Source organism: Carassius carassius, chromosome 13 (genome assembly GCF_963082965.1).
Source record: "Carassius carassius chromosome 13, fCarCar2.1, whole genome shotgun sequence".
Taxonomy (NCBI): domain Eukaryota; kingdom Metazoa; phylum Chordata; class Actinopteri; order Cypriniformes; family Cyprinidae; genus Carassius; species Carassius carassius.
Genome location: NC_081767.1, coordinates 18,137,699 through 18,151,077, shown reverse-complemented (window position 1 = coordinate 18,151,077; position 13,379 = coordinate 18,137,699). Strand labels below are relative to the sequence as shown.

The 13,379-nt window shown below is 36.4% G+C and overlaps 1 protein-coding gene across 2 annotated transcripts in view; it reads right to left on the bottom strand.

Moving 5' to 3' along the window:
• The window catches only part of cfap45 (cilia and flagella associated protein 45), a 38,336-nt gene extending 29,018 nt beyond the window's left edge, over positions 1-9,318 (bottom strand). Inside the window, exons 1-4 of one of the 2 annotated variants that reach the window (XM_059564815.1) lie at positions 9,090-9,318; positions 8,691-8,802; positions 8,470-8,603; positions 6,462-6,606 (exon numbers count right to left, since the gene is read on the bottom strand). In XM_059564815.1, the coding sequence (XP_059420798.1) occupies positions 6,462-6,606; positions 8,470-8,588 (264 nt within the window). In that variant the 5' untranslated portion in view covers positions 8,589-8,603; positions 8,691-8,802; positions 9,090-9,318. Of the gene's footprint in view, positions 1-6,461; positions 6,607-8,469; positions 8,604-8,690; positions 8,811-9,089 lie in introns of both variants that reach the window. The other variant, XM_059564814.1, reaches the window with a different exon arrangement.
• Positions 9,319-13,379: the final 4,061 nt, after the last annotated feature.

Below are 13,379 nucleotides of genomic sequence, written 5' to 3'. Positions count from 1 at the left end.
CCTAGTAATAATAACCTGAGTGTTGTCTATTTCCCGGGGCGAAATTCCCCGGGTGGCGTAGTCGGAATCCTTTTTATCTGTAATACCACTCCTCTCCCGCCACACATGGAAACATATTGTTCTGTTTTCAAAGTGTACCGCTGTGCTGGTTGCATTTGAGGTACAGGTCATGGTGTTTTTTAGATTTCCCTTTTTTTCCCTCCACGGCATACTGTAACCCCTTTTGCCTTGATCTGGAGGATATCGCGGAGGTATTACTCCAAAAAAGATCACTGACACGCACGGACGGGTATACCTCTTCCCGTCATGGCAATCTGTCGTGCTGGTCGTGTTTGTCGGAAGTAGCAACAGTAACTAAGGGGGGCGGGGCTCGGCGAAAGGCTAATTGGTGTCCTTTGGTGCTGTCGATGAGAGTATTAGATGTTCAGTTTAGCGAACAAGTCAGTGCGCAAGAATAAAAGTGAAAGTGATGAAAGCAAGCAAAGAAGTCAAGACACCACAGAAAAAAAGGCTCTTTTAACTTTACATCATCTACTCGAGGATTACAATGCATAAATATTTTCATGACGACATGAGCCAACTGGAATGAAGAACCCGATCAACATAACTGATAATCAAAGTGGCAAACAAGCATTTGCTTACGGTTTGTATGCAGTCCTAGTTTTGGTTTCCCTATCTGAAATGCTAATTGGCTGCAGTCTTTCTGGTGTGTTCAAGTACAACTTTTTAGCACAGACGCATGCCACATAAGGTGATATCATTTCATGTTTTTATTTTGACATGTTTAAATGTTTTAAGTTTAAAATATCTACCACATTGAATACCTCATTAACACTGCTTAAATATGGTTAATACATGAAATATTTTAATACATATATGTATGTATAGGTGCCACTGCTATATGTCTGGTAAAATATTAATAAAAAAATAGCATTTATTTATATCTGCTCAGGTCAGATCCGTTGAGCTTGGTAAAGCCACAGTCTAATAGATTACCCCCTAGATTCAATACGAAACTCTTAGTAAAACAAAATAGTGCTAAGCATAATCTTAGCATAATCATGCTAAGGCTCTGTAGTTGTAAAAGTTTTTAATATATGCCGACCCGCGCATGATATCTGGACAAGAATCAAAGTCCAGATCAGAATGTGTGCTGCCATGGTTCGCATGAAACCAGACCTCATTTGCACCCATTGAAAGCTTATTTACACTGTCTGAATCGTTCACCCAACAGTGTGCACTACGAGCCATTCACCGTAGAGGAAATACTACACTGTTATTATTATTATTATTATTACTCTTTATTTCAGACTCATGGTCCATATGAAAAGAAGAAAGAATGAAGAGGAAAAATACACACACAGAATTTAAAAGACATACAAGCTTGCATTCCAATGCTTCCGCAAACTGGAAAAATACCTTGTATCACTTAATATAACATCATTTAAGACCATTATGATACCATTTTTTGAATCATTCAACCGACATATGAAATTATACATACACTTCCTTAAGACAGCATGCAAAGTAGGTACATTATTAAATACAAACAATCGGCTAGCACTTGTCCACCTTGGATGTTTAAGCAAAATTCTTAGTGCATCATTAAATGCCACCTGGAGTTTTTGCATTTTAGCCTTAACATACCTACACCACAAGTGAGCTGTATAAAAAGTAGTACAGAATGCCCTAAATAGAGCTATTTTAACAGCATCAGTACACATATAAAATTTACGAGCCAGCATATTAGCTTGCCCATATAACCTATAGCACTGGCGCTGCACATCATCATCATTTAAATAATTTCTAATGATGTGACCCAAGTATTTAACTTTATTTACCACATTCAATACTTGGTCATCTATATAAAAAGAAGGAAAATTTTGCTTAAGGTCCTCTTTGGTTTTAACAATCATAATCACACTCTTTTTAACATTAAATTTTATATCATGCTGCACACCATAACTTGAACAAACTCGAAGCAGCTTTTGTAATCCTGCGCTACAAGGAGACATAATAACCAGATCATCAGCATACATCAAATGGTTAATGAGACTATCACCTATTAAACATCCAGTCTTACAATTATTCAACTCCACAGAAAGACCATCCATGTACAGGTTAAAAAGAAGAGGTGACAAACAATATCCCCCCTTGCCGAACCCCATTCGTCATAAAAAACGGTTCCGATACGTTCTTACCCCATTGAACTTTTAAGGTTTGATGTACATACCAAAAATATAATATTCTTATCAAGTATGGGGGAACCCCTCTTTCTTGCAGTTTTATAAATAACTTAGTATGATTAATTCGATCAAACGCCTAGATGCATCTAAAAAGCACAAAAAAACTGTTGAATTATGTAGATTATACTTACTAACTACTTCCTTTAATGAATATATGCATAAATCAGTGCCATGCTTACTTTTAAAACCAAATTGATTATCTGTGGTTGTTAGATACGTTTTAAGCCTATCCATAAGGATTCGCTCAAATACTTTAGAAATCACACTTGCCAGTGCAATTGGCTTATAGTTTTCTGTACCAGTTATTTTACCTGTTTTATCTTTAATTACCGGTACCAGTAAAACTGACACCATGGAATCAGGTAACACACCATGGACTAAAAATCCTGTAAAGCATAAAGCAAGTAACACTGAGATCCTTGGACTAGCATGCTTCAAGTGTTCAGAAGTTATGCGATCTGGACCACAAGCTTTATTCTCAGCCAGTTTCTCAATTGCGTACTTGACCTCATCAATTGTAATTATCATACCTTCATCATTCGCCACATGACCAACTTTAAATTCCTTCTTCTCAACACAATTAAAAATATCTCCATAATATTTTCTCCATAAATTAACAATATTCCCCGCCCCAACAACCCCATCAATACTAGTTGGAAGTGGTATTTTACTATTATTGATAGTCTTGACTTCTTTCCAAAATTCATATACATTATTTTGCTGAAAGTTCTTGGCCATTGAGTTTGCCCTTATGGACATCTCGTTCCTTTTTATATACCGTACAGCATATTTAAATTTAGCATTTGCCAACTTCTTTTCCTCAAATTCTGGGCCATACCTAGCTTTACCCATTAAGACCCAGTTTTTAAATGCTGCTCTGGCCCGCAAATGCAGTTCATAGACATATTCATTCCATCCAGCCCTTAAATTATAATTTCTAACCCTTTTTTGACAAAAAGGTCTACTAGCATTATCCAAACAATCCATCATTTCATCATACATCAGACATAGATCATACTTATGCTTAGGATTCTTACAATCTGTGTTATCACACATAATTGTCTCAGTTGGCACTTCCACATTAATCAACCTCTTCTCTGTCATTAGTTTATATCCCAAAAGATAATTTACTGTGAGTCTTGCCCAATCTAATCTTCCATGTTGTTCCAAATTTTCACAAATAGTAATCCCAGGTAAACTTTCAATATTTAACATGACTGAGATTGGTATGTGGTCTGTTGTGGCCAGGTCATGCAATATTTCAACTTTATCTAAGGAATCATGTGCATCTGCTGTACATATACAATGGTCCAGCCAAGATGTTGTATTCCATGCCTCACTGATATATGTATAGCTGTCTGCAGGCAATAATATTTGGCTGGAAAAAGTCAACTTACTATCTTGACAAAACCTAATTAGCTGTTGTCCAAAAAACGACTTATTATCAGAGATATCAGCATTCATATCCCCCAATATAAATATACTTGTACATGAACTTTCCTTTATAAAAGCGCTTATGAAAGCAAGCCTATTCATATATTCATCTTCATTATGACTACATTCATATGGAGTATACACGTTCAGGATTACAAAAACTTTCTTATTATGCTCCACTTTGATTGCTATACACCAGTCTACCTCTAATCTAATTACACTAATCAGAGGATCGTATTTCTTATGCCAAAGTATGGCCACACCCCCTGGTATCCTGCCACGCAGTATTCTCATATTCAAATCAGTTGTGGATTCTCCCACACCATGAAAATCCTCATGAAGAGAATTAAGTTTATCTAGATCTTGCTTTGATAAAAAAGTCTCTTGTAAACATAAAATATCCACATTCCCCAAAAGTTTGTCAATAACAATCCGTTGTGCTTTATCACCAGCATCCCGACCCAAATGCAACCCCCGGGAGTTATATGATACAACTCTAAGATTCATAAATCATGTTCATGACTACATTACAGCAGACGCAAGCGCCTCAGATACCGACACACTTCTTAGACTAGGTGCTACTACGTCCACTGGGCCTAGATTTGCCCTGGGTTTGCGTGACTCAAAAAATCGGCGTACAAACACTCCATGTGGCCAAATCTGAGGCTCATATACATCGTCAATCTTATCACATTCAACTGTTACTTTAAAGGAGCTGTATCGATTCTGAGCGCTATCCATCTTGTGAACAAGTGACCAATCTCAGCCTGTATTTCAGAGTCTATTTATTGTGCAGGGGCGGGTGCTTCGGACTCTAGAGAGCATTAGATTGGTCATAAGATTTGATGTGAAGATGAAATATGATGTGACGTCAAAAAAAAAAAAAAAGTGACAAGCTGCAAGCTTTTGAATGCTTATATATTCTGAATGTAAATTTTGTCACTGTTTGGAGCACACTTGCCCTAAAGATAACCTTAAGACTAACATATTGATTAATACATTGTCTTCTCTTCAGGGTAGACAATGCTGAATAAAGATTGACTCCAGAACGAGTCAATCGTTCGTTCATTATCTGGCTCGGCTCGGTGTTCATCTTCAGTTCTCTCTTCACAGCAGTTCAGTCAGTGTACTGTTTGAGTACATTAATTACTCCAGGATATTGGTTTATTTTAACTCAGAGTGAGTGTCAGCCACGTTAAAAAAGTTAACAGCTTAAGTCATTTGTGGATTAATGCTTATTGGAGACGCGAACCGTTTCAAACAATTCAGTTCAATTTGGTGAACTGGTTCAAGAAAATCCAGGTACATCGAGTGATTCGTTTGCGAACCGGATATCACTAAACCGCAGTGTTTTGAAATCTCACAACAGACACGGAAGTGAAGACAATGCTGAATAAAGTCATAGTTTTTGCTATTTTTGGACCAAAATGTATTTTCGATGCTTCAAAAAATTCTAACTGACCCAGTGATGTCACATGGACTACTCTGATGATGTTTTTATTACCTTTGTGGACATGGACAGTATACCATACACAAACTTTCAATGGAGGGACTAAGAGCTCTCGGACTAAATCTAAAATATCTTAAACTGTGTTCCCAAGATGAACGGAGGTCTTACGGGTTTGGAACGACATGAGGGTGAGTTATTAATGACATCATTTTGATTACTGGGTAAACTAACTCTTTAATTTAGATTTCTTGGGGACTTTAAAGTGAATCAAACAGCAAAATATAAATCACTGCTTTTGACTAAGTAACATTTGTGACTGTAATTTGAATTATTAATCTGTATTTTTTTATAGAATAAACACCATCCAGTGTTGTTTTACATTTGATTACATTATTGAACACAACTACTTGTATCATAATATTGCATATTATGAATAGTGATTAGCCACAACATTAAAACCACCTGCCCAATATTGTGTCTCCCTCATACTGCCAAAACAGCTCTGATGTGTTGAGGCATGTACTCCACAAAAACATCCAAAATGTGTCCTGTGGTATCTGGTAAAAACACATTAGCAGCAGTTCCTTTAAATCCTGTAAATTAAGAGGTGTGGACAACAAGAATCGTATTTGTTGGTCCAGTAAATCCCACAGATCAAATTGAGATCTGGGGAGTTTAGGGCCCAAGGCAAGACCTTGATCTCTTTTATCATGTTCCTTTGGAGGTGGACTTGGGTCATCATGGGCAGTTATGCAGCCCCATACAGAGCAAACTGTAATGCACTGTCTTCGGTCATGGCATTAAGCTTTTCAGAAATTGCAGCTAGAGTAGCTGTTTTGTTTGATTGGTGCAGACGTGCTAGTCTTCACTTCCCACATGCATCATGCAATAGCATGCATCGCACAATAGTTGGTAGGTACTAACCACTTCATACTTACCACAAGGCTTGCCGTTGTGCTTAGTCATCTAGCCATCCTTATGTGGCCCTAGTCAGAGTCACTCATATCGTTTTGCTTGCCCATTTACCCTGTTCCTCTCACATAAAATTCAAGAACTGACTGTTGATTGCTCAATATCTCACCCCTTGACATATTCCATTATAACAATACAATATAATCAATTTTATTCACTTCACCTGCCAGTGGTTTTAATAAGGTGGCTGATCAGTGTTAAGAAAAACTCTAAATAGCATTCATACATTTAGTGTGAAGGTTGATTGTATCAATGCTGCTTTGCAGTACAGAAGTACTGCAGAAGTTATCATGCATTCATTTATGGTTCAAACATGTAAATAGAAAAAAAAAAGAAAATTTTATTTTGAGATGACTCACCATGGCTTCCTCACGTGCTTGCCGTTGGGACTCCAGCACAGCTGCCTTCTCTTCTAAACTGGGAACATGAGATTCCAACACAATTCGCCTGAACTCAGCCGAGGACAGGATGACAGACTGGCCAGATGGGTCCTCATTTGGGATTCTGGTTCAACAAAACAAGAGCAAAGAATTAGCTTAAAAATAGTGCCCTTAAAAACATTGAAAACATAACATATGAAGCACTGGGGTAAAAACATGGATTTACATGCTAATATCTAAAGTTACTGGCTTTGTTTACATCAAATATATTATTTAATATGACTGAATCAGGATACACCAATGTAAATCATTTTGATTAAGGGTATAAATTTTGATACCTCCCACCTCTCTATTGGCTTAGTACAAAAACTGCTTGGACAGGAGAGTTCAAGATACTACAAATAATAAGAAATGCATACATGTAGCTACTTACTAATGTTTTTTTTTCTGTTTTGCTGTGTTGGTTTTTATAATTTAAAAAAAAAAAAATGTATTCTTTTTTTTTACTATGACTAGTTTAATGATTTTGTGCTAATATAAGTGAAGGAAATACAAGAGGAGGTATGTAGCCTATAATTTCAATGCAATGTAAAGTTATGACAGTTTTTTTTCCCTAAGCTACAGGTAAGAAAAAAAGTGTGACAAAGTCGTTTCTGTGCAACTCTCTGATACCTGATGTAATAAGTCTGTATCCTAATGGAAAACCATCTGCAAAGTTGTTAATCAAAAAAGTGCATGATAAATAAAGATATTGTCTCTCAGAAAAAGAGAGTCAGTATTGAATCGCCTTAACAAGTCATTATATTTTCTAATCTTTTGCTTGTTACCGGTATACGTCACTGGGTAACACGTTTGCAAAAAAGATTTGTGCTAATATGTGATGTATACCTAGTGCAGCTTTAGGTTTCATGCGTTTATCACTTCTCGATTGGACTATTGCAACTCTTTGTATTATGGCATCTCAAAGTCCCAAGTAGCTCGTTTACAATTGGTCCAAAACGCAGGAGCCAAATTTCTAAAAAAAAAGGCCGCAAATATGATTCTGCCACCCCCCTTCTGTGAGCACTTCATTGGCTTCCTGTTAACTCTAGGATACATTTTAAAATACTCTTATTTGTTTATAAATGTTGCACAATCTCGCTCCGCATTACCTATTACCCTTACAACCCTTCCAGAGATTTAAGATCTAGTAATCAAAACCTACTATTGGTTCCCTCTACAAGGCTGAAACGTAGAGGGCCCTAGATTGTGGAACAGCTTGCCAGTACCCCTTAGAGCTGCTCCATCTTTATCGGTTTTTAAATCCCTTCTGAAAACTCACTTGTTTTCTGAAGCCTTTGCAAATTAATTGTTGCGTAAATGTAGCATATTTTATTTTTTATCTATGATCAATATGTTGTACAGCACTTTGGTCAGTTGTGTGATTGTTTTAAATGTGCTTTATAATTAAAAGAACTAGAACTAGAACTAATGCACAATACTACTGTCTTACAGGAGTAGTTTTGATAATTTGCTGTGAACCTACTATTTCCTAAGAATGTGTCAATTAATTAAGACTGACGTTGTTCTGATTACTTCGTTTAATAATAAAGAGGTAGTGTAAAGATTAGCACACAGACTTTATTATCATAATGAAATTGCCACTTATTTTGCTGCAGCAGCATTATAGGCTTAATACGGGAGAGACCAGCGAGTTAAGGCTGGTGCTGTTTTATGTACAGGTGCTTTGTCAATGGTAGCACTTGGTAACAGGCCCAAGGACTCCTCTGTGCCAATCAGAACAGGCTTGGCAAGCTGACCTGAGCTGATCAGAGCATAGTAGACTTATTTCTCACTATATTCTGAGAAAATTACGTTTTCTGACCTTTGATGCATTTAAACCTCTTGTAAGGCAATATTAGGACGCTTTAAGGTACCATATGACCTGCTCTTTAATAAGGATAGCTATATGCAACCGCAGAGCAAAAATCCTTTGGCGTCTACTTGCCTGAGGTCCCTGATGAGGTCTTTAGTGATGATGCGCACTGTCTCTGTCTTTGGCTCTTTGGGAGCAGGAGCAGAACGTGACCTCGATCTCACGCTCTCGTCTTCAGGATCGTCTTTCATATCACCAGCAGAATGCTGAGACAAGTTGAGAGAAGACAGTTGAGTCTTCCGTTTTTTTTTTTTCATTCAATGTCTACGACTGTGCAGTACACTTATTTCTACCTGTTTTAGTGTCCCAAAGAGGGTCTCGTCCACATGAGAGGTGAGGGCTCGAGTTCGATAGCGGCGAGTGAAAGCACTGCTGCCCGACTGCTTTCCACAGGAGGAAGTGGCACTTCGAGGCTGAAAATAATGAGGCATTTGAATCTTAATTAATATAATGATTCCTTTATTATCTTTGAGGAACAAATGTCATGAACAACTAATGAGTAGCTGTATGATCTAAGTCTCATTAACGCGCGCGCACGCGCGCGCACACACGCGCGCACACACACACACACACACACACCTTGTAAAATAGCTTACATAAGATAACGTTTCATTACTTTAAAAAAAAGGCTGAACCCCAATGCAAAGCGAATAGTTCATAATTTCTGACATCAATTGTTTCATTTTAAAAACCACTTACCATTTTTTTTGAGCTTCAGTGATAACAGCTGATAAGAAAGACGTTTCAACAGGGATACAAACAGTCACGACCAAGTGAAAACTTATTGCCAAGCGAGTATTTCTAATTCAAAATGTTTAAGAAAACACATGAAAAGAAACGGAAAGTAACATTGTTGAGCACCACAGCCAACAGTTAACGTTACATGCAATAAATCCGACACACTACACGCTGTGTTTGTTGTTTACGTTTCCACGGAGACGAGGTTACTGGGGTAACAGCCAGTGAATAGTATTCAGATAGGCAGTGATGGACTCGTACCATTCTACACCAATATATTTCTTAAGAAAAATAAAGCTGTCCATTAAAACGTTACGTTTATGTACAAAGTATCTGGTTTTGAAAATACTTTTATAAGTAATAAGTATTAAAAAAGTAAAACCGCAAATTCTAATTGGCGTAGGCCTAATGTAAAGTGAACAGTAGAGTTGATTTATTATTCACATTTAAGTTGTAATTATAGTTTACATTTTTATTACTGTAATGCTGCTTTGAAACAATTTGTATTTTATAGAGTAATAAATAAATATAGAAATTTATATAGAAATAAATAAATATATTTTATATACTAAAATAGATAAACATCAACAGCAAACCATGCTCACAACTATTTATTTTGAAATAGGCTACATTTACACATAACTATATATCTGTTGCATTTAGTTCCATGTCTAACTAGAACACACATATAATGAAACAATCAATATACAACAAAAATTAAAGCCATGTGATACATTTGTCTTTTGTAATTGTAATTTAATTATGTAATTTAAAGTAAATAATTATGTAATTTTGTATAAGATTTCACATACAGTTTGTGGTATTGTTTTGTCTGCATGGTAACAGATCCTAATCAGCAAAATTGTCTAATACACAAAATCTGTCAACAGAAAATTTTGTCTGGTACCTAAAATTTTATAAACAGTATTCTATAAGCCAAGAAGTTGACTGTGAAAAGCCAGTGAAGAGCAGAAGCATGACACAAAGTAATAATGATAAAAAGGAGCAGAATTTATTGCATATGCTCATACTTCATCTGACAAACACAAATCCATAATAATTGTCATACCATTTGCTTTACAACAATATCCAATAAACCTTAAATTTCCATAAACATTCCCTCTTATCTCTTATTCATGAAGACAAATAGCCCTTGAAATAACCACACATTATAAGACTAAACAACAATGGAAAAATAACATAAAAACAATTGATTATAAATGACTAATTAATTAATGAATCAATGTAATTAGTATATAAATGGCTATAATAATTATTATAAATGATTATATGGTTACATTTAATAATAGAATGATTAAATGTTTATAACTGAATAAATGAATAAAGAATAAATAAATGTAAAAGAAAGTGAAACACAAGACAAATGTATGGTTGCTCTCTTGAAGCAAAACACACAGTGTTTTAGATCATTTAAAGGGGTCATATGATGCAATTTCCGTTGGTGGCAATTTGCAACCTCACTGCTAGATGCCGCAAATATTTACACACTCTACCTTTAAGTTGTATTTACAACACTGTTCCAGAACAGTTCAACCCAAATATTCAGATGTGTGCAGCACATTTTATGGGGGACTATTCTACATTAAAATACATTTACATATGTAAAGGATTTGCCACTAATGATTCAAACACAAGTTTTCAGCAGTGTAGAGTAGCACTTTCTGTTTGTTGTTTCTCCGATCACAAATGCAGACATGGTTTTATGTTTATGGGGCGCGATGCAACGCAATGAGTAAAAAGACAGTATAATAGGGTGACCATATGAGCCATTTTCCCAGGACGCGTCCTTGCCAGGATTTCTATATTGCCTAAAACATCCAAAGTAGTTTGACCAATAACATGCAGGTACGTTACATAATCAACCAACCGTGGCATGTGAGAAGGTGAGATCTACAGAGAACGATCAAAGCAATGCAAACACATGTACATGTTAGGTGTTTGTTTGTTCATTCAACTTGAAACGTCACTACGCACCGATCATTGTATGACACCAAAGTACCAAGAGAGTGATTTGAATGCATAAGAAGCCGTCTGCTCTGCTCTCTAACTCTTATGAATGTCATACAAAGAGCAATCTGCACAGCACAAACAGCCAATATCTGGATATTTTAGGCAATATAAAAATCCTGGAAGGACGCGTCCTGGGAAAATGGCTCATATGGTCACCCTACAGTATAAATCAGTATAATCCATATTTATGTCCCCAATGGATGCAGCAAATGCCTAGTTTATAGTAGGTTTTATTGTTTTTGTCTTGTAGCCCCTGTGTTCTGACCGGGACATGCATCACAGTATGGTAATGGGCATAACATTTCCGTCACATGTTTGAGGCATTTGGCCAATCACAACACATTGGATAGGTGGCCAATCAGAGGACACCTTGCCTTTTCAAACCAATTAGCTTGTAATAAAACTACACGTTTCAGAAAGGCGGGGCTTAGAGGAAAAACAATAATGTACATTATGTGGAAAATAATGTGTTTTTTTAACCTTAAAACACATTTCATTACACTAAATACACAAAATAATGTTCTTTTTTTTGGCAACATCACATGACCTCTTTAATACGCTGCACAATTATAACAGATGAAGTGAATATAATACATATTCTCATAAGATACATAAGTATATTAGTTCAAGTAATGGAAAATCAAATGTATTATGCCAACAAATATATGGTAGCACTAATAAGCTAAATTTGTAATGTAGTTGTGTTTTTAATGATGAATTAGTATTGAATAAATGTTTTGCCTTTTAATAAACATTTCCTTCCTTTAAATGACAAAAACGATTAAACACCAGGAAAGCATTTTTTCACATGGATGGTAAATCCTGCTACTAAAATAGAATAGATCTATTCTTTGAAGAGAGAACTGAAGATGAACACCGAGCCGAGCCAGATCGAGTCAAGAACCGTTTCTGTCAGACGCGTCTGATTCGAGAACCGAGGAGCTGATGATACTGCGCATGTGTGATGCAGTGTGAAGCAGACTGACACACAGAGTGTCTGAACCGAACTGATTCTTTTGGTGATTCATTCTGAACTGATTCTGTGCTAATGTTATGAGCCCAGGTAAACCGAAGGTTTGAATCAAAGGCAATCATCGCCAATGACGCCATTACGTCGAGTGCAAAAGAACCGATGAACCGTTTTCTTCAACCGGTTTATTGAATTGAACTGTCCGAAAGAACTACTGGCGATCCGAAAACCGCTGCAACCGGTTATTGACTCATGTACGAGTCATTCATTTTCAGTTCTCTCTTCACAGCAGTTCAGTCAGTGTACTGTTTGGGTAAATGAATTACTCCGGGATTTTGGTTTGTTTTAACTCAGAGGGAGTGTCAGCCACATTAAAAAAGTTAACAGCTTAAGTCATTTGTGGATTAATGCGTATTGGAGACGCGAACTGTTTAAAATGATTCAGTTCAATTTGGTGAACTGGTTAAAAAAGATCCGGTTACATCGAATGATTAGTTCGTGAACTGGATATGACAAACTGCTTTGTTTTGAACTCTCTCACAACAGACACGGAAGAGATAACAATGCTAAATAAAGTCGTAGTTTTTGCTATTTTTGGACCAAAATGTATTTTCGATGCTTCAAAAAATTCTAACTGACCCTCTAATGTCACATGGACTACTTTGATGATATTTTTCTTACCTTTCTGGACATGGACAGTATACCGTACACACAGTTTCAATGGAGGGACTGAGAGCTCTCGGACTAAATCTAAAATATCTTAAACTGTGTTCCAAAGATAAATGGAGGTCTAAAATGAGTTATTAATTACATTATTTTGATTATTGGGTAAACTAACCCTTTAATATTTGCGCACGATCTGAGGCGCGGGTTTGTGCGCTTCAGATGAGCGCATGCACAAATCTTCTCGCTGATTTGGCTCTTATTGCTTATTCCTTTGGCTCTTAAATGATACAACTGACAAAGCTTAAATGAGTTTAGTTTAAATACACATTAACGTGTGCTGTTCAGGTCTCCACCCAGGTGATGATGAAATAAATGACTGCTCATATTTCAGCATAAGTCATTCACATTGATCAAGAGTGAATGGTTTGTCCAGGGTTTTTTTATTTTATTATTTTATCGCTGTTGTTGTAATGTCTGGGATTCCAGAATACGCATCCATCAACAGAAACATATATTATGTGCTATAATATATGTTTCCATATTACAGATGCCATATTACAGACCATAGTACAGATGC